This window comes from Neofelis nebulosa, chromosome 15 (genome assembly GCF_028018385.1).
Source record: "Neofelis nebulosa isolate mNeoNeb1 chromosome 15, mNeoNeb1.pri, whole genome shotgun sequence".
NCBI classification, from domain to species: Eukaryota; Metazoa; Chordata; class Mammalia; order Carnivora; family Felidae; genus Neofelis; species Neofelis nebulosa.
This window is the reverse complement of record NC_080796.1, coordinates 56,950,415-56,974,048: the sequence shown is the minus strand read 5'-3', so window position 1 is coordinate 56,974,048 and position 23,634 is coordinate 56,950,415. Positions and strand designations below refer to the sequence as shown.

General features: G+C 33.0%; 1 protein-coding gene across 3 annotated transcripts in view; it reads right to left on the bottom strand.

Moving 5' to 3' along the window:
• The window catches only part of BRINP3 (BMP/retinoic acid inducible neural specific 3), a 422,919-nt gene that overhangs the window by 218,661 nt on the left and 180,624 nt on the right, over nt 1-23,634 (bottom strand). For all 3 annotated transcript variants that reach the window (XM_058700030.1, XM_058700032.1, XM_058700031.1), the window contains exon 3: nt 521-711. In XM_058700030.1, the coding sequence (XP_058556013.1) occupies nt 521-711 (191 nt within the window). The remainder of the gene's footprint in view (nt 1-520; nt 712-23,634) is intronic.

Genomic DNA, 23,634 nt, shown 5'->3' with positions numbered 1-23,634 from the left:
CCACTTTGTGACTGGACTGTTTGTTATTCATTTTTTAAATAAAATTTGTCACATCACCTTGCATTTTAAAGTGTAATAACTCTCAGTTTGTTCTCAGTTTTTAACTGAGAGGGAGGGCAGGGTGGGTGATGGGTATTGAGGAGGGCACCTTTTGGGATGAGCACTGGGTGTTGTATGGAAACCAATTTGACAGTAAATTTCATATATTAAAAAATAAATAAATAAATAAATAAATAAACGTTAAAAAAAATAAAGTGTAATAACTAAGACTATATTTAATGCATGTTATTATATTGTAGGCTGCCTTCAGGTAAGAACTAGGTAATAACCATCTGCCTCACCATTGGGAACACCATAAAAGGCATTTAGTAATAACTCAGTAAACATATTGAACAAATTAGTGAATGAATTCTAGAATTATTCAAACTGCAGCTATCTGAATTAATCAGCACTTATTTACTTGGTTTATACAGTTTTATACACAAGCATACATAGGCGCAAATATTTCAAAGAGTCGTACCTCCCAGAGTAGCAGACAGCAAGAAATGTGTCCCATATTTCTTGATAAGGTTTTCTGTGATTTGCTGCAGGGTAGGTCGGCGTCCCAAAAGTCTTATGTTGCGGAAGAATTCAGGAGCAAGAGGCAGAGGAGAGCCAAGGAAATTTCTCCTCTCGACTGCAAGGTTATTTACTTTCCAGCGGCCAAACTCCCTGAAAAGCAAATTTATTTTTATTCATAAATACACAATCTACCTGAATGTTTTCATTTGAAAAGTTCACTTGGTAGTTTAGCTGGGGTCACCACATTACAATGAGTCTCGCCTGTAATGATATGTCATGTGCTATGAGTAGCAGAAGCAACATTTATAATTTATGTAACTCGAGTGAATATTCTGAAAACCAAATCACATAAAGGAAAAACAAGTCACGTAAAAGAAACAGCTTTCCCTGATTCGTTTTTTCCCAAGGAAAGACGTACTCATAAAAATGATTTCATTACGCATAGAATATGAATGTAGAGCCATTAAAAAACACTAAGGTAATATTTTATTATTTTTGAGGGAAATTGAAAAAAGAGAATGAATTTATTTTCATAACTCTAATGATTCCTTTCTTTATTCACTTTAGCATGGGACCCTGTAAAACACTTCGAGAATATTATGGCGCTGTGGAAGAATTTTAAAAGCATAACCAAAAGAGAAATATTTTTACAATAATTATTGTTTACAACCTATTTTGAAAATTAAATTCAACTTGATTAGCGATTTCTCTAGATGCAAATGACATTTCAGGTGGATTCGGCCAAATTAGGGAAATGGAAAATATGGTTATAAATGATTTATACATTTAAACAGAGATTTATACATTTATATTGAGTTAAAATCAAACTAATAACACTTCAGAAAAGAACTATGGTGAACTGCATCTCCTGATAACTGTACAGAATTATTCTGAGTTGGTCTGTTAAAAATCTCAAATACCTTCCACAGGAAAGAATTCCTTCATCCAGGCTTAATACTCTTAGGCATGTTATTTAACTCAATTACTATTTGGCAAATAAAATATTAAGTAATATTGTATAAAGATGTCCTATATTTATTTATATTTTCCCCACAAAATGCCTGTAGTGCACCAACAAACAGTGCATGATAAGGATACATCAGTAAAGCAGACCAATACTGTCCATGTCCAAATGGAATTCACATTCTAGAGAAAGTTTGAAAAATAAATAAAACTGGGTCACCTGGGTAGCTCAGTTGGTTAAGGGTCCAACCCTTGATTTAGGCTCAGGTCATGATCTCATAATTTGTGAGTTCAAGCCCTACATTGGGTTCCTCACTGACAGTGTGGAGCCTGCCTGGGATTCTCTCTGTTTCCCTCTCTCTCCCCACCCCTGATGCTCCTTCTCTAGCTCTCAAAATGAATAAATGTTAAATAAATAAATAAATAAATAAATAAATAAATAAATAAAACAAAGACATTAAATTAAATTTTAAACACATGTCAGAGGACTGTAAGTGCTGAGAGCTACCAGAGACAGCCTGCTGTGATGAGCCATCTGGCTGTGGACAGTGAAGCCCCATTTTATTTTAAGTGACCAGGATGGCAACTTTTGGAGAGGTGATATTTAATATTTAGGCAGTCCCTGAGGGGGGAAAAAAAAAAAAAAAGGTTGCTAGAGGCGGGGAAGCGGGGAAGAGATTTACACAGAATAAAGAAGAGTAAATACTTGCAGAACAAAGAGGCATCTCTCTGACAGTCTCTAACTATGAATATTTTGCTTGTGTGACACACATTTGTCAGCCCAACAATCCACCCAGTCTTTTGGAGATTAATTAGAAGATAAGATTCACTAAGGAATCTAGGGAAGACTCGGCCTTAGAATAAGTCAATTTAGTGTTTCTTTCCTTCAGAAACTCTTGCTGTCTCCTCTATAAATCAGCTGATCTAAATAGTTTTGTTCTACTGGTGGTTCTCAAATTTTAGCACCTAGTAGAGTCACATAGAAACTCTACCCCAGAATTTTCTGATCCATTAGGACTGAAGTGGGATCCAGAGTTTGCATTAACAAACAACACTAATGCTGCTACATTGAAGAAAACTATTAGATAATTTAGTATATTGTCTCCAAAATTTTCTCAGTGTTCTGTTTTCAGTAAATACAGGATTTTTAGTGACACTATGCTGGATTTATTAGTTCATGTTTCCTCAGAAGAGAGTAAGAATGTCTTTTTTTCCCCAAACCTGGGTTGATATTAACAATTTTTATGTCTTTTCTTTTTATAAAAAATTACCTAAATTGTACCTGTGTATTATATATACACATATGTATATATGATATTATATATAATACATATATAATATAAGTGTATATTCAAAATGGTGAAGAAGAGCATTTAAAATAAAATATTTAAGTTTTGGGGCAACTGGTGGCTCAATTGGTTAAACGTCTGACTCTTGATTTCAGCTCAGGTCATGATCTCAGGGTTCCTGAAATCAAGTCCCCATTGGGCTCTGCACTGATAGTGGGGACCCTGCTTGAGATTTTCTCTCTTCCTCTCTCTCTCTGCCCTCCCAACTCATTCCCTCTCTCTCCCTTTCTCTCTCTCTCTCTAAATATATAAATAAATTTAAAAGAATTTAAAATAAAATATTTACATTTTAATATTTTGTGACATATCTCAAACTATATAATCATATAATACTTCTAAGAAGTAATTTATTAAACCAAGATGTAAATAATAGTTGTTCAGTTCCAAACTTTATAGACTTACCCTTGAACATTTATTTTTTTTTTATTTGCTGAAAAAACGTTATGATCTTGTCAAGAGAGTGACATGAACCTAGAATTTTGGCATATCTTTTTCAATGGTTTAAAGTGATAAATTTATAAACTCATATGCATGCATTCATAGACCGATATGTGAGCTGCTAAGTGAATTAATTGGACTTTAAATAACCAAGAAGATTGATTCAATTGTGGTATTTTACATACCATATACATTCTTTTTAAATCATTGAGTATTTCAGGCTAGATGACTATGCGTAAATACATATTTGAAGAGCACAATTCTAGTCTTTCTTATCTTTAGCAGCTAATGAGTATTCAAATCAAATCCCATGATCTATTCTGACTTGATTTACTACTTTCTCCTGTTTCTTCCTATTAAATTTGACCCAAAAACCCCAAATAAAAAAATAAAAAATAAATAAATAAATAAATAAATAAATAAATAAAACATGAAAGATCTAAAACAAACATGTCATTTCCTGAAATTTCTAGCACCAAATAAATAAAAAAAAGTATTAATTGTTCACTATTGTTGTTATTACCAGAAATCTTGCAAGGCTTATAGATGAATGTAAGAAAAACTGTTACCTTAAAGGCTCAAAGATTATATTATTAAGCAAGATAAAATGGACATGAATATTCTAACATTTCAGATGGACAAAACACTTTGCCGTCCCTTCTGATTATTCTGCCACGCAACAACCAAAAGTAAAGGACAGATTCTTTGAAGGTATCACCCAATGAAGACTAATACTAATGCAAATTAAACAACCCACTAACTAAATTAATTAATTAAAAAAACATTATTGTTAGTAATTACAGCAAATTCTTATCTCAAGAGCTCCATCTAAAACCTTTTTTCTACTTTTTCTTTTATATTTTATATACAGATGAAGTAATGCATTATACTTTCATTATGTATATCCGAAAGTGTAATTGTGTGTGTGTGTAAAAAACACAAATATTGATTTGGTCTATGAGATCTCTCATTTCCACTCTCCATATTATCGGTTTGTATTGTAATGACACACGATCACTTTTACAATCTCTACAAATTTTTTGTGAAAACTCAGATGGAAAGTACTGAAATAATCCTGAGAAGTGCTGATAACAGCACTTTAAGTACAGGAAGTCCTCTCTGGACAGTGAAGTACCACGCTGTGAGTAGTGAACGCTAGATATGAATACAAATACTCAGCGTCTCTTCATCCTGGGCACAGGATAGGATTGCAGTTACTGGTGTCCTTTAAAATCAGTGTGGCCATGTGACTTGCTTTCACTGACAAAGTGTGCCCTGTATGGTTATGCTGGCCCATCAGCCAGGGGCCCTAATGAACAATGATGATTCAAATCCCCATCCCCCAACCCCAGCCTTGCAGCTTGTTGGGATGAACAAGTGCATGAACTAAAAAGAAATTTTGTCATGAAAAGCTATCAAGATTATGGGGTTATTAGTTGGTTCGTTTTCTTGCTTTCTAGTAATATAATCTAGTACATAATAAGTAATGCAGAGTGTTTTGACTTTGGGGTAACTTGAGAAGGCAATAAGGAAGTAATGGTTGTATATAAATTGGAAACTTATGGGTGCAGTTTTTTTCATCCTGAAGATACAATTCACCTCAGTTGCAACTAGACTATGCATTCATTAAATTTTGGAAAAACAAAGCAATGGAATGCTGAATTGATAACGTGCTGTCGGGTATGATTTTCATAATGAGAACATTTTACCTAAAGGATCCAAGGATTCCATCCAGATTCATTATGTTTGTATTAAATAAGAACATTTTGGCATCTAAGTGAATGCTCCATTCTACCTGAAGCCTTCACAGTACATAAATATCTTCTCATCATAACCTTTGGAAGCCTTTAAAGAAAAGAGGCACAATCATTAGAGTTTAATGTAACTCAGCCCTTTTAGAAGCAGCACTATTTTGTGGAACACACAAATGGGCTATAAACAGTTCAGCCAGAACATTACTTTGAAAATGCTTTTGTTGGCTCTAAGAAGCCTCTATTAGTTGATTAGAGTTGTATGTTTGCCTGCTAAAAAGTCTGACTTGCAGGCATCTATTATTATGTATGTCTATGTAATGTTTACTTTTCTACATTTATTATAACTTCATCTGTGCCCATCTCATGTAAAAGGTTGGAAAACAAGAATGACATCAACGCATTCCATTTAAATAATGATTACATCATTGCCATATTGCCATTGACCTCTCTTATTAGTATTTAAATTCTATGTGAATACATTAAAGTACTCAGTGTATTTAAAATATATTAACTACTGTAATTTCTTTCAAATTACACATGTATATCCAGTTCCTGAAAAATATAGACTCTGTCACTGTTCAGTACCAAAGGAAGAGCAGCATTAAAAAAAAAAACTGACCAAATCAGATGATGCAGTTGCTGAAAAAATCCTTAACTGCTAATGTATACTAAATAAAGTTGTTTGTCTATGCCTTAAAAGGCTATCATTATATCACTTGTCACAATACTACATTTGTTGGCTTATAAGTTTAATTCCATCAATTTTAATTAAATTTGCATACACAACAGAATAGTAAAACAAAATGTATTTCCCAAACACTAATATACACCAAACAAATTCACCATAAGAATCGTAAATTGACTTGCTGATCTTCAGTAGCAATAACCTTATTACATCTGTAAAATCATACTGGTCTTTAAAAATGCCACTAACAATCAATACTAGTTCCTCATACTTTTATTATGTGTAACTGTTACATATAGGAAAGGTTATTTGGATGTGCTTTCCTTAAAGCTTTCACATCCCACAGATGATGCTGTTTTCCATTTGGCCAGTAAAAGGGAAATGTCCTAACAGCCCGGATGACTAGCTCTGAAGCTAGTGTTTTTAAAACAGCTGAATGCTAAACAGTTGGCAGGATAGTGATTCCACTTTCTTTTGCCCTCCTGCCCCTTGATATAAAACTTTTTAAAAAAAATTAACAGTAGTGGAGGTTTTTTTTTTTTTTTTTTTTTTTATTTATTTGTTTTTGACACAGAGAGACAGAGCATAAGCAGGGGAGGGGCAGAGAGAGAGGGAGACACAGAATTCAAAGCAGGCTCCAGGCTCTGAGCTGCGAGCTGTCAGCCCAGAGCCTGACACAGGGCTTAAACTCACAGACTGCAAGATCACGACCTGAGCCTAAGTCAGATGCTCAGCTGACTGAGCCACCCAGGCACCCCAGTAGTGGAGTTTTTAAAGCTTGAGAGATACTTTTGGGTGAGGCTAGGAATTTGGTACCATGAATCTAGGCAAATAAAATACTGAAATAAAAAACCCAAAGAAAAATAGGACTTATGTAAAATGTGTACATGCAGAATTTTTGAGAAGCACCATTAAGGACTGTAGTATTTTGCAAGAACTGCCAACACATAGTAGATTAAAGAAGACAAATTACCATGATTGCAACAAAATATCATCCCCAGTCCAGAAAGCAACAAGAATTGTAGCTGTAGCCTCTTTATATCATTGAATTACATAAAGTGGAGGTGGGGGTTACTGAGAATCTTTTAAAGAATGATTTATGGCTAGTAATGTATATTTCTGATTATTAAAAAAATGTTAAATTTTCAGAGCTATGAAATGACTGAAAATTAATTTTACCTTACCTAGCTTTAAGTTACTTTCTGTAATTTAATAGATAAGGTTCTATCCAAATTTTAAGAGACACCACATAATTCAATTACTGTAGTCAATTTCATTATACCAAAAGGAAACTTATTTAATAGAAATATAAGGGTACTACATGTTTGTGCCTACACAGATATATACATAATAGAGAAATTTGTTATTTACATCTAAATTAAGCCACTCCTTTGAAGAGATGTTAGCAAAAGTATTGATGTAAAATATATACACATATGCTGTCAATGAATGATCTCTAAGTTGAAGAGAAGGAATTAAGTAACAGACAAAAGCTTTTCTTTCTAAATTTTGGAACTACAATTTAACTTCTGTTACAATTTAACAATTTTTTCCATCAATCACATTGATATAATATACTGATTTGGTAATTATTAAACAGTGTAGGTAAGCCAAGAGAGAGATACAACTGAGCTAAAATGAAATACTCTGAATCTCTCTGAAAAAAAGAAACAAATATGAATGTCCCTTTTTTATATTTATAATTCAAAGGGTATTTATGTTGGTTAATTAGTAAAAATATCTGCATTTCACACAATAATTTGAGTACTTTAGGGAGGCAATATTAGTTTTCAAAAAAAAAATAGAAATCAGAAAGCTAAAGTTTCAAGTCCCACCAGCATCAATTCAATTCATAGAATTCAAAGCCCTGTGAATTTTGGCAAGTTCTTAAAACCTCACTGATGTCATTTCATTTAGGAACATATGTCTAATAGTACTAACTCTGTAGAGATTTAAAGAAGAAAATGTGTAACACTTTTTAAATTTTTTTTTTAATTTTATCTAAAACCAAGTTAGTGAACATGTAGTGTAATAATGATTTCAGGAGTAGAATGTAGTCATTCATCACTTACATATAATACCCAATGCTCACGGCAACACGAACACCCATTTAGCCCATCCCCCTGTTCAACACACCTCCAGCAGCCCTCAGTTTGTTCTTTGTATTTATGAGTCTCTTATGATTTGCCTCCCTCTCTCTTTAAAATGGTGCAGGGGACACTGTTTATCTCTTAGCAAATTTTGGACATGTATGCTTGTGGAGTCATGATTTTTTGTTCCAAGATGTTAATTCTTTAAATATATATAAACATTGGTCAAGGTAATAAGCCTTAGTAGAATTAAAGAGTAAAATTAACAAAATAATTTATAAATAAAACCATACTCCAAGTATCTACAAATTGTTCTTCTTTGTCCGGGAGCAGACTAATAAGTTAAATGCTCAGGAAGAAGGTTATTGCCAAAAGAATAGCTATTTGCTAATGAGAAATTAATCTGCTTGGTGATAATGTCTTTGAACATTTAAGTAATAACTTCATTAAAATTTCTTGATGGTCATCCTTTTCCTACCTTAAATATTGGAGCAAACATTCATAAATCATGATTTATGACAAGTAACTAACCAATTAAATATTTGAACTTGAAATAAACTATAAATTCATATGTTGCTTCATTTTGAGTAACTTAAGGTTAAAACATAAGATGAAGTGTTATTCTCTTTTAGAGTAATTACAATTTTTAGAGACAGTGAATACAAAGTTAATTTTGAATGAAATCTTTCCATATAAAAATTAGTTTTAAATAGTAACTCAATTTAATAGAATATTTATTTTTCTTTAAATAAGTTTTAAAATGTACTTTAAAAAACTCTTCTTAAAATAGTATGTTTTTCCCACATAATTAAGGGAAATAAACTTGCTATTAATTTTATGTCTTTTGCATCAAAATGTGGAAGAGAGATCAGATATGATCTTTTATGAAAAACTTTCAGGAAAAAAAAAGTGTATACTCTTAAATTTACAAAGTATAAATGATTATTCCTCAAATTATAACCTTTCAGCCTGATTCAGGCTTGAGTTGTCAAAATATCATTTTACACACAAAAAGCTTGTGAAACATAAACTGGTAATGTCACCTTTCTCTAGACATTACCCTCAGAATTTATGGATTACAATGTGAAATTTAGTATTTAACAGGCACTTGCTCTTCCTGTCTTCTATGCTTGGAATTTATGTAAAATAAATGTATTAAATATCACCCACTATATACAAACTTCAAAGACACCAATATCACATGGAGAAACTGTAGTCTTACCACACCAAGCCAGTCCCCAAATAATTGTCACATATACTCATAACTGAGTGTTCTTTTCCTTCCTAGTAGTTAATAATTTGTGTGGTTGCTTGATTAGTATCTGCCTCTTCCATTATACAATAGGCTCAACACAGACATGTATTATGCTTTCTTTTTATGGCTATATATCCTTTTTTTTTTTTTTTTTTGAGTTTATTGATTTATTTATTTTGAGAGGGACATACAGCATGTGTGGGGGAGGGGCAGAGAGAGAGAGGGAGAGAGAGAAAATCCCAAGCAAACTCCGAGATGCCAGTGCAGAGCCCAACGTGGGGCTCAAACTCACGAAACTGGGAAATCATGACCTGAGCTGAAGTGGATGCTTAACCACTGAGTCACCCAGGCGACCCATACATTCACCTTTTTGCATGTGCATGTCTAGTCATTCCAGCACCATCTGTTGGAAAGACTATTTTTTGCTTTATTGTATTGCCTTTGCTTCTTTGTCTCTGCTTGGGTTTCAACATCCCTAGACAGTCCGCCCTCTTCTCTACAACTTTCAAAGTCTTCTTAGATTTGTTTTATATGTAATAACCAGGTTTTTTAGTTGTACTGAGTAGGAGAAATCAAGAAAGCTACATTTAATTTATTTCCTTGGAAGTACAAGTTGCTCTAACAATGCTAATATTTTAAAATTACTAGGGGCGCTTGGGTGGCGCAGTCGGTTAAGCGTCTGACTTCAGCTCAGGTCACGATCTCGCGGTCCGTGAGTTCGAGCCCCGCGTCAGGCTCTGGGCTGATGGCTCGGAGCCTGGAGCCTGTTTCCGATTCTGTGTCTCCCTCTCTCTCTGCCCCTCCCCCGTTCATGCTCTGTCTCTCTCTGTCCCAAAAATAAATAAAAAACGTTGAAAAAAAATTTTTTTAATTACTTTCATTTACTTAATAATGGATAGTAAATATGTAATTGCATTTTGAAGCGCAAAACACTGCTAAGAGGTTAGTAATCCCACTAAATTATTAGAAGGAGTTACTAAAGTTAATACAGGTGACTTGAAAAACGTTGAGTCAAAAATCCTTTCTACCAATTTCATATATCTTTCTGAAGATATGTAGAAAAAATAAAGAGAAAATTATATATGACATTGAAAATTCTTTTAGAGCTTTTGGAAAGTATAAAAGAGGTTGGTGAAGAAATAAAGTCAGGTGGAGAAACCATCCTTTTGTAATTACATAGGAAATTTAATTTAGTGAAAGTATAATTAATCTTGAAGGAGATTTCTGTGTTCATTTAAGGGTAAGATTTTTGTAAGTATTTATTGAAAGGCCATGTGACTATAGAAAATACTATTTGTCCAGATTAAAAATGGAGCACAAAACCAGGCACTTTCCAAAAAAATCTGTATTTAATTACATATAATATAGGTATAGATATATTGATATTGAACTCCATCTTTCTCCATTACACTTAGAGAAATGATTTGTAAATCTATACATTTTCCTGTAAATATATTTCTGTATTGAAGGTGTTTTTGGTGATATACGTGTATAACCAGAAGTGTTTTTTTTTTTTTATGACGAAAAGTTGTGGCAGAGATTGTCAAATTTGCTTTATAAAAGAAACAAATATCACATTGTAAGTTTAAAAAATGAAGTCTGTGACAAAAACACAAACCGAAACCAATTACAACAGCAACATCAAAATTTTGTATATATTATGACATGGCTTAGTTACTTACTCCTCACATTTTAACTATTCTTCATGTGTCTCATAGATTAGACTTGCTCCTGTTGGTTGCTCAGGCCATAAATATGAAAAATAGGCAAGAATCACAGGGCCATAGTGTTCCTCTAAATAAGAATATTTTTTAATAGTTATATGTTGTGTGTCTTCAAATATAACACAAATATTTTCTCAGAATGCAGAGGATATTTAGCTCCTATCTGCTGAATATTATTGTGCTTAATAAAACACAAAATTAATGATGACCATAAAATATATTTGAATGTATAGACTTAGAACAGTGTTCTTTACTGAATCAACTTGAAATACCTACAAATTTAAATTTTAACTTTTAAAATTAATAAATTAAAAACACTTAAAATCAAAATGGTGTGGGAAAATTCTGAGGCCTTATTTTTTCGTGGAGGCCATAATGATAACTATTAATTAGATAACATTTTAATTTTCCAAGTTTGAGCATTAGCAGCAAATGGAAATCATATTTTTGTTAAATTTAATAGGAAGATCATGGCAAGGAGATCCCCAAAGAATAATTAAAAATAAATCTTGTAGAAACATTAACATTTTGGTGTCTCTGTAAACATAAGTTAAGTGGTATAATGATCATTCTGATGATAATTGAACTACAATATTTAAAGGAAAGAAATATTTCAGATGGGATTAGGGTAGCTGTTAAGTTGAAGGTGACCATGCTTTTTATAAAGCTGATACATTGTAATTAGAAGGCTACAACTGAGTAACACAGATAAAATAGTCAATAAATGTTGAGAAGGGAGAGATAAGAAAATATAAGGTAAGTGTCATGAAATCAGGCTACAATGTTATGGAATTGCTACACTGATGACACTGAAACAAAATGAGCTTTTACAACCCAAAGTCAGCCATTTATTTCATTTATTCGGGTTAGACTAAGATGGCAATTAAGCAAGTATTCTAGCAAGTGGTCTTTACTCATTCTGGTTTGAGCTTGAATAACTATTTTATAAATTAGGTATCAGGACTTTTCTGAAAGAACTCGGTCAATTAAAAGTTAGTAAAGCCAGAAGTCCAGATGGCACTGAATCCACGCAACTAAAATTAAGTACCCTGGATTTGGCTCATTCTCATTATTCAATTATTCATGTGATATACATGAAAATCTGGCAAATTGGAAAATTGCCGGTAATTTGCCCCGTCAATGGAAGATGACTCATTTCTCCTTATTACAGACGTAGACACAATAAGTATCTTCTCTTTTCCCTTAGGTATTTTAAAAGGGACTGACTCTATAAAAAATTATCAATCAAAAGAAAATCACGGGTAATTTATTTCTCTCCACAAGTTAGTAACTCAAGTAACCATTCATAACAAAAGTTACAAGCAGTCATCTTATAGAGAAGTAACAATCTGTATTAAATAAACTTCTAAAAATAAAAACTTGCAAATAAGAATTATATACTCATATGTTTCTGCACTAAATTGTTTTCTGCCCTTGAATACATTACTTATCACTTAGATTTTTAATTTTTTACACTACAAAATTAAGTGCATGGGCTTTCAAAATTCAAGTGTCTTTTTTCTAGATTTCTGATTTCCCACTTGAAATGTATGTAATTATGTAGAGGAAAATGTTCACACTTAAACTTCTCAAGATTAAGCATATCTCTAAACAGCTAGTATGTGATTCACATTATTTTACATTGACCTACATTAATTCTTCTATATCTATACCTATGCCATTGTATCATATGTATATACTTTAGTGATAAAATGTTGCTCATTTGCTTGTTTCTTTTTCTTTGCTTTTTTTTTTTTGGCAATAATCTACTGATAATATGTGAAAGCAAAAATAACTACAATCAACCATAACTTGTTTACCTATTTCCTCTCTGAAGAATCACAATCACCTTGTAAGGCATGTATAATTATTTTCACTGCTTTATAAATGATGGAAATAAGACAAAGTCAAGTTGAAGCACTTGTCCTATCTGAAACAGTTTATAAGCCAGCATTACCCAGTAGAAATATTTTGTGAGCCACAAATGTTATTGATGGCATCTGAGCAGGAGGCTGACATAATCATTGAGAAGTGAAAAGAAGGCTGAGGTGTTGGGGCTGGAAGGGAGTATCTGAATTTACATAAGCCATTCTGGAGGCCACTGGAACACTCTGGTTCTGAGAAAAGTCCAGTCAACAATCAGAATGACAAGAATGAAAAGAAAATAAGGAATTTGATAAAAAAACAAAAAGTTACGATTTTGGCACTTATTAGTAATATTAACATAGTGAAAAACAATATTACCTCTTAAAGGTAATAAAATTATTTTTGGATTAAAGCCACAGATGGGAAGGGGGCAACTGGGAGGCTTGGTCAGTTAAGTGACCGACTCTTGACTTCAGTTCAGATCTTGATCAGGTTATGATCTCACTATTCCTGAAATCAAGCCCCACATTGGGCTATGCAACAGCATGGATTGGGACTCTCTCCTTTTCTCTCTGCCCCTGCCCCACTTGTGTGCATGCTCTCTCTCTCTGTCTCTCTCAAAATAAATAAATAAACATTAAAAACAAAAAGGCAAAGTTGAGGATAGAGGAAGGTATATTATTTTATACAAAATGGTCATGACCTTGGTCTAATGGAACAAGTTTGCAGCACAGCAAATTGGTGAATTGTTTTTATTTTTTGTGCTAGAGCTCACTTATTTTCTCACAGATAATCAACATTCATAATACGACAATTATGGTTATAGGTAGACACAAGAATGAGACAAAGGAACCAGGTCAGGATAAATGGTTTTTCTAAATGTTGCATTTCAAAGGCAGATGGGGTAATTCCTATGCATAAAATTGATTAAAAAATTTAGGCTATTTAAATACCAGATAATATTATAAAATAATATATTACCTTTATATTTATGATTGTTCAAATTTTATAAGCTTGCTTAAGAGTAAAAATTACAGTTGACAGTACTAATTTCCTAAACCATAAATCATTTTCATAGAAATTGTATGGTATTGAGGAGCATGGATTCTTTGAATCCTAGAGTGTCTATTGAGTACAGATCACTCTGTGTATTATATAGCACATTTTTTCATTTTACAGACTTGGAAACCAATCCCTGATTAAGCTAGGCTAAATGACATTTTGAGGTTGCTAAACTCAAAGAGTAATAGTTAAGAATAAGAATTAATAATTAAAACCTAATTTTGTATTAAAAGTTTTAGTTTCTTATTTGTTTACTCACACTTTGATGAACTGAACTTTCTATTAAAAGCATCTTATAGGAGTGCTGATTCATAGGGGCACATGTACCCCAAAGTTTATAGCAGTGCTTTCAACAATAGCCAAATTTGGGAAAGAGCCTAAATGTCCATCAACTGATGCATGGATAAAGAAGATTTGGTTTATATATACAATGGAAAACTATTTGGCAATGAGAAAGAATGAAATCATGCCATTAGTAGCAACTTGGCTGGAATTAGAGGATATTATGCTAAGTGAAATAAGTCAGTCAGAGAAAGACAGATATCATATGTTTTCACTCATATGTGGAACTTGAGAAACTTAACAGAAGACCATAGGGGAAGGGAAGGGGGAAAAATAGTTACAAACAGAGAGGGAGGGAAGCAAATCACAAGAGACTCTTAAATGAAGAGAACACGCTGAGGGTTGATGGGGGACGCAGGGGAGAGGGGATAATGGGTGATGGGTATTGAGGAGGGCACTTGTTGGGATGAGCACTGGCGGCTGTATGTAAGTGATGAATCATGGGAATCTACCCCCGAAACCAAGAACGTATTGTACACACTGTATGTTTGCCAATTTGGCAATAAATTACATTAAAAAAGTAAAAAATAAATAAAACTAAATAAAAGCATCTTTAAATAGTCCCTAAAAGTGAGAATAATACTATTAGTAAAATCTAGGAGGAGAAATATGAGTTATTTCAAAGAAAATGTTTTTCAGATAGTATAAATTTTACTCATCAATAATGCTAAGCATAGCTCACTCCTAAAGATGAAAAAAAAAAAAAAAACCCCTCAGTATTTGGAAATAGCTTCCCTCCTTCTCCTTGCATCTGTGCTTTGAAATAGTAACAAAAAGAAAATTAAAAATAATGAACAAAGTTTCCATTTGTGGTAGGTGGTAGATTGTCTCTAACTTGAATATAATTAAATATGTTAGATTAAAATATTTTAAAATGTGTTGAACTAGCAAGAAAATTATGATTGTTCAAGAGCAAAAATCTGAAAAAGCAAAAACATAGGAATGTATGAAAACAAATAAGGAAGTATTTAGAACTTGACAATGCTGTGCATTAGTAACTGTTAGATATAGTTAAGTAGTTATAAGGATGAAAATTATCTCAAATTCTTACATTGGAAATTCAAAAAAGAATGAAAATTAGATATACACTTGTAAGCAAAATAAGTAAGTAAATAAATAATTAACAAATCAAAAGCAAGAAAGAGGAAAGGGGACAAAATAGAGAAGAAAGCAATAACAGAGAAAAATACAATCAATAATGACAGTAATCAGTTCTTTGACATAGGCAACAAATGTAAAAATAGCTAAACTGAACTACACCAAAATGCAAGATTTTGTCTGTCAAAGGGCACGATCATCAGAGTGAAAAAACAATTTATAAAATGGGAGACAATTATCATGTATCTAATAAGTAGTTAATATCCAGCATAATAAAGAACTCCCGTAGGTCAACATTAAAATGGGCAAGGGAATTGAACAGACATTCATCCTTGGAAGGTATACGAATGGCCAACAAACATATAAAAAGGTATCTATCATCACTAATAAAGTCAAAACTACAATGAAATATCACCTCATCTCCATGGTGATGCCACAAGGTGGTGGCTTCTCAGAAAATTGAAACTAGAATTACAACATGATACAGCAATTCTACTTTTGGGTATGCACACAAAAGAATTAAAAGCACGATCTGAAAGAAATACACGTACACTCAGGTTTACAGCAACATTAGTCACAATAGCTAAAAGGTGGAACTAACCCAACTGCCCATAGACAGATGACTGGAAAGCAAAATGTGGCATAAACATACAATGGAACATTAATTAGCCTTAAAATGGAAGGGAATTCTAAAACATGCTACAACATGAATAAATGTTGACATTATGCGAGGTGCAATAAGCCAGTCATACACACACACACACACACACACACACACACACACACAGACACACACACACTATATCATTCTTATTTGAGATCCCTAAAGTAGTGAAATTCATAGAGATAGAAAACAAAATGGTATTTCCTAGGGGCTGAGGAGAGGGGGCAATGGAAAGTTATTGTTTAATGCATACAAAGTTTCAGTTTTACAAGGTGATGGATGATGGAGATGGATGGTGGTGATGGATACACAAAAATGCGAATATATTTAATTTAATACCACTGAACTGTACATTTAAAAAAGGTCAAGAAGGTAAATTTTATGTTATGTATATTTTACAACTATTTTATGTATTTTTAATTTTATTTTTTAAAAGTTTATTTATTTTGAGAAAGAGAACACAAATGGGGAAGGGCAGAGAGAGAAAGGTGGACGGACGATAGGAAGCGGGCTCTGTGCTGATAGCAGTGAGCTCCGTGAGGGGCTCAAACTCAGGAGCCCTGAGATCATGACCTGAGTTAAAATTTAATGCTCAACCGACTGAGCTACCCAGGTTCCCCTACAACTATTTTAAAAACTCATTTTTTTTAAGTATGGTCCAGATGCATATCTTCAGAGAAGTGTTATCAATTTTTCTTAGAGTTACAACAAAAAATAATTTGGGAAGAACGTTTCAAATGACTGGTATGGCTGGTATTAAACTCACTGTTTAAGGTTTTTATTGTACAAATCTTATTCTAATAGAATAATATAAATGTGGTAAGAAAATTTTGTTGCTTAAAATGAGATCTTGTTGCCAATGAATCATTTGAAGGATATCTATTTTCATTTTCCAGTTTTTAAATAATTCTTAGATTACTTTTCTTTAACTTTATTCATTTTTAAGAGACAGGGAGAGAGAGGGAGACACAGAATCTGAAGCAGGCTCCAGGCTCTGACATGTCAGTGCAGACCTTGATGTGGGGCTCCAACCTATGAACCATAAGATCATGACCTGAGCCAAAATCAGACACTTAACTGAGCCACCCCAGCTCCCATTAGATTACTTCTATACAAGTAATAAGGTTTTTTATTCTCTTTATAATCTGTTAACCTGAAAATACGACTGTTAGTTAATCCTACTTATGTATATAAAATTTAAATCTCAAAACAAATATTCAGAATGAAAATGAGATACACATCCTAAATTAATCTAATGCATTTTATTTTAATGTTCTAGTGTAGCGATTGTGAAACTTTACCCAGTTTTATGGAAGTCCTTCCAGGGTTTGCAGCTAGAAAGACATTGAGTACTCAATGGAACCAATCTCTAGTTGTCTGTATATCCCCCCTTATTTGTTGCTTTTGTTTTTAGTATATTGGGACCGGGACTCACCTTTTTTGTTTGTTTCTTTTTTAAGAAAACTGCTGTTCTGACTGAACTGGTTCCCTATTTAAATTAACGCCGAGAAAAAGTCCATAATGAAAAAGGTTATGAGGAAGAGGATGATATAATGAATGCAAAGCATTTGCAGTTGGTTGTACAGGAAATTTTTTATTGTCTTTTGACTTTTGGAGCACTGACAAAAACTCCGATAGTTCATATTCATGTTTATAAAGCATACAGGCTGAGAACATTAATTTGTGATCAAGATAGTAATTCAAGGGCTAGTCAACCAAATTGAATTTAAAGCACATTATGTGTTTTCAATGCTAATATATTTTTATATGACTAAAAATACTTATAATATCATTCTGACATGCTTTATCAACCAAAATTCCTTTTTGGAGGAAACATTATAGCATATGTAAACTGCCTAGCACAGAGCCTGGCATTTAATTATATACTAATGAGCTCCTCTCAATGCCGAAATTATCTGTTACAGACAATTTAAAGCAATATCATAAGCTTGTTATACGTAATCATTACAACTTTCTCCCTTTGTTACTGTTTCTTCAGCCTTCTTTCCATCCCAAGCCTCTCTAACTCATTAATTGTATAATCATAGAACAACCTTCTGTGAAAATATATAAAGCCTCTACCTTCTCCCCCAAGATTCCCCATTGCTCATCTTCTCTCAAAATTAACATTACTTACCCTATACTTTTTCCCTCTCCAGTCATTCAAAATGCACAACGTGAGAATACATTAAATTAATAGATTAACTTATTTTGCACTACCAAATGGCAATTTAAGTTTGAACACAAACAACATAATTGAAGTCAATAAACACTAAATAAATGCTGACTAATGTATATTAATTCCTTAACCTTGGTGGAGTATTCCATATTCTATAGCAGAGATAGGGAACTTGCCATTCTTCATTTCCCTTACATCTTTTTATTCACCTAGTAAATGTTTTCAAGGCCAGAGCCTGATCTAAAACCCTTATATCTTTACTTCAAAACCCAAACTTTTTTTAAAGTATATATTTCCTTTAATACATTTGCATTCACAACATGGCATAGAAGTTGGTCATACCACCTTAGCTTTTGGTGACAGATTTTTACTTCTAGCATAGGGTTTCCATTTTATACAAGCAAAAAAGAAAATATCATTTTGAATGGGTTGATTATTACCTCAACCAGAGCTAGAGGCATCAGATAATAGCATCTGTACCAGCAATGTAGTATCTTTTAAAATCACCTCTACTTATTCGAATGCAGTATTGTCTGAAAGATTCCACACATTTTAATATTTACCCATGGACACAACCAGGCATTTCCTTTTATCCTGTACTTTCTTTCTTCTTGGTTCTAGGCTGGAAACAGAATCCTAGTGAGTTTCCACAAACTAAAATCAGTGAGTGCCAAGTCTCACATATCATGAATCTTTTTGGTTTGTAAAGGTGGGACATTTATTTTAATCTTGATTATTAGGGAAAGCTTCATGGAAGACATAGCATTTAAACTTTGTCTTGAAAAGTGACAAGAATTTTCATATGTGAGAAATGTGTGAAAAGCATTCAAGGCTAAGAGAAAGACCTGAGAACAGACTTGTGTAGATGAAAGTGCGATGAATGTTGATGGAGCAGAGAGTAATCCTAGATGACAAAGATCACTGTTAGGAGGTACGTAATTAAATATGAAAACAAACAAACAAGCAATTGTGTCAGGAAAGGGTAATGATTAAGAGTTTGAGGTTTGGAACCAAAAAGAATAGGAATAAAATAAAAATAATAGTGATTTGTTTGAGGATTCAAAGAATAATGGTAATAATAAGATGATGACAGATCTAGAAAATGGTATTAACAAAATGCTACAATTAATTTCACTCTTATTCTGAATAGATAAAATAAACACTGCTTTACCGTGTAAGAAGTTTAAATCATATAGTTACAAAAAAAGGAAAGGAAACAAAAACCGACCTTGTGTGAAAAAGAAATTGATTTGATCTATTAGGCAAAATAGAATTATAAAAAGCTGGTGACACGGAATACATAGGTAAAGAACTAGACGAAGAGCTAGAGATATAGAGATGATGGAACTAAAGACATGGAAGAAAAACAAAAGAAATGTAAAGTCTACTTCCACAGATCCAAACGAGTTTATAAAGATTGAACACAGCAAAACATAAAAATGGTGCCAGTGGATTGAAAGCTCATACGCTTTGAGGCGTGTTCATCATATTTCTTGATATGTACAGAGCATGTGGTCTCGTAACTGGACAGAATGTTTAAAATCAAGATTGTCCAGAAAAATCAAGGATATATGTCAAGTATGTCTAAGGCCACTTCATAGATGAAAACACTTACTAATGAAAACATTTTTGTGTTTAAGTTACTCACCACATTTGAAGTGGTGCCAATACTTAATAGACAATTATGATCTTTTATAAATTGTGTTATTGCAAATTTGAATACAATAGTCCACAAAATTCCTGCACAGTTGAAAATGAGCTATAATATAGAGACAGTGTGAAAGGGAACATATATGTATTTCAAAGAGCTAAAATAAGTCTTGAAATGGCATAAAAACAAACATGAAAATAAGTCAAAATGTAGAATGTGTAGTAATATATTTATATGTTCTCCACAGGTATTTGGGAAAACAAATGTTTCTCAGTGATATCCCAAATACATCTAATCCACCATAGAGTCTTAAATAGAGCAGCCTTTCCTAGATGTTCAAAATACCTTCGCTGTGGATCCAGTTATAAGTTGCCATTATGTCTCCAAATAGGAAATGAAATAGGACTTAAGGTGTTTTTAATATGCTCAGCCTTTCTTCTGCAAAGATTTTTCCAGAAGTAACTGAGAGCTTTCAAATGTGAGAGGTACAAAGGTTTTGAAAAGTAGAGCAAGATAAAATTTCTTAAATTAAAACTCTGAAATACTGATCTCAAATCTTAAATTAAATCTCATTTTGTATCATCAGATAACAAAAGATAGCTAAGGATATGGGTGATATTTTGCGGGAAATGTCATTGTGTATGTGAAGGATTATTTCTTTATAGTCTCTAACATTTAATTGGCAATCTTTGCCAACTTGCAGATACAATAACCTATTCTGGGAATATACTGTTTATGGGCTTGAGCAAGATTGGCATTCTATTCAGTTTGAATTAAAGCATTCATTTCAAATTCACCAATGTATTCTTGTAGTAATTACCATTGTTATCAACCACAAACTTTGTGTTGCATAAGGGTTTTTGATTTACAAATTATTTTAATGCATATATTGTCAGGTCAAGATAGGGGACACAGATTACAAGTAATTTACAACAATTTTAAAAAAATTTACAAATATAATTGGTTGGACCTACTTGAGTGCTGTGTAATTAAATTGTTAGATAAATTGGTTGTCTAGTTAATTAAGTACAGAAGATTGGTACTTCCAGAACGTTTTGTGTGTTTTTTTTCTTTTCTTTCTTTCTTTTTTCTTTTTTCTTTTTTCTTTTTTTTTTTTTTTTTGAGTGTTCCTCAAGAGAAGCTGTTGAGATGCTTTATAAATCAAAGCAACAAAATTTGGTAGTGTCTTACCCTAATTCATTTATATCAAGTCAATAGGTAAGATGAAAGTAAATGTAAGAGGTAGGGGCACCTGGATGGTTGAGTTGGTTAAGCATCTGACTCTTGATTTTGGCTCAGGTCGTGATCCCACGGGTTGATAAGATGGAGGCCTGCATAGGGCTCCGTGCACAGTGTGGAGTTTCTCTTTCTCTGCCCCTCCCCCACTTATGCATACTCTCTCTCTCTCTCTCTCTCTCTCTGTTAACGTAAAAAAAAAATCGATATTGATATCAATATTGATATCAATATCAATGCAAATATAGATAAGGTAAGAGGTAGTATAGGTGAATCAAGTGCATGAAACAAAAGCAGGTCAGAGTTGGGGACTGGTGAGGAGGGCAACGTGAGAGTGGTAACTGTGGTAAAACAGGATGCACAAAAACAACAGGAATTTAACAACAATAATTAAAGTAGAGAAGGCTCTCTATGTAGAGAGAACTACAAAGAAAAGCTCTACCAACTATGTGATACTGTGGTAGAGTCCCCTCCCTAAGGAATATGGTGAGAAAAGACCTCAAGATAAGGGAAGGCAACCTTGGTACATTACATCCACCATGGCTCTGTAACATGAGATCACCCAATCAGACTGTATGTCTATACATTACCCATATATGGGAGACAAAGAAGTTGAAGATGCATAAAACACTAAGCCATGTGGCGTTCAGGGCTCAATTTTTCAGTACGAATCCAACTGAGCCAGTACTGGCACAAATAAAGTTGCTTCCTGGAAAGAAAACCTCGGTGTCAGGACTCTCTGTGTGAGAATCCTGCTACAACATATATTTTCATATTAGTCACATATAAAGTATTTCTATCTGGTTTGACATGTGTAACTTTTTTGTTCTTATAATAACATCCTCCATACTGTAATTGAGACATAAATATGTTCCAGGCACTCTGATAAGTTTTATGTTTCATTTTATTCTCATAACAACCTTCGAGGTAAAGTGAACTCTTCCTATATGACAAATGAGAAAACTGAGATATTTAGAGTAAATACCACAGACCCACACAAAGAAAGGCAGGATTCTAGTCTACATTCAACTGATCTTGATAGCCTCTTAATGTTTGAGTTTCATTCTTCTGTTATGTTGGTACTCTGTAAGCTTAATGTATAAAATACTTTTCAACTCATAGTATCAAATTCAGAAAAACTATAGCTAAGTACTTTAATGTCTTGGCTGACCTTTCCTCTGTCACATGCAATTTTATGAAATAAAGTATAGCTGAAAGAGATGTTAAGAGCCACCTAGCCGGCTTACAGATCTTGTATTTTTCACTTCAATTATCTAATTTAGTTTCGACCGATAATGGATGACTTATATAAAGAGAGCACTGTGGTAGACATTTTGATATTTAAAAAAGTATTTTAAACCTTGATTTTATCTTGGACTGAACTGTACTAAAAACTATATTTTTAATGGAGAATAAAATAGCTTGGAAATGCACACACAAAATATGCTGTAGAAATGTAGAGAATGGTATAATTATTGGTAGCTGAGGAAGTTAAATCTTAAGAAAGTAGGTAATATCTCAGTGGGTTAAAAGATTAACATTTCAGTAAATAAAAAATGAGAAAAGAGAATTCTGTGGAGAAGCCAGTCGACTCTGAAAACCTCATTGTACTGGATTTCTCACCTGCAGGATGGGAATAAAAATCTCAGGGATGGAATCTCCTGAGTAAAGATCAAGGTTGGAAATGGATATAAAGCTCATGTAATATTTGAAATAATGTAGACATTTTACTGCTATTAATATTATTGTTGTAACACAGAATACAATAGGCATTATGCCATGAGTATTTGAACATACTTGGAAAATACATTTTATAATGATATTTAATAATATATCACTTTGTAAAGAATAATTGAATATAGTATGGCTTAGGAATAGAGTATAATTAAATTCACTAGAAAAAAAAGAATGACTATTAGATATAATCTGAGACACTTTTAGAAAGAGAAATTTAGGCCAGATTTTAAAAAAATGATCTTTTTAAAATTGTTTTAACGTTTTATTTATTTTTGAGACAGAGAGAGACAGAGCATGAACGGGGAAGGGGCAGAGAGAGAGAGACACACACACACAGAATCGGAAGCAGGCTCCAGGCTCTGAGCCATCAGCCCAGAGCCTGACGCAGGGCTCGAACTCAAGGACGGCCAGATCGTGACCTGAGCTCAAGCCGGACGCTCAACCGACTGAGCCACCCAGGCACCCCGAAAAAAAAAAGATCTTAATAAAATGCTATAGAATTTGAAATTTACTTCTGGACTCATTGTTAGGACTAGGTTTTTGAGAATTGAGAAAGTATAAAGAACAATATGTGATCTAATAATACTTCATTTTCTATTTACATAGATAGGCTTGTCAATTAACAACGTGACTTGATGTGTTTTAGCTCATGTTATTATTGGATAATGTTGGGAGGTAAGACACATGATATTTTGAATAATTTTTATTTAAGGATATGGTGACTTGATAAATTAACCGGTTTCCATATCATTAGTTTATTGGTGGTAGAGCTAGGATTTAACTCAACACTCTCACCTTAAATCTTGGCTCTCTGCACAGGGTATCCATTCATTCATTTAGTTTATTTCTTCAGAAATTCCTGTGTGTATGAGAATTACAGTAGTGACTAATACACAGCCAGCCCCTGCCATCATGCAGTTTTGCCTGCTAGAAATAGACGTAGATAAATATTTAGGCTTTGGACTATAGTATATCGTGTA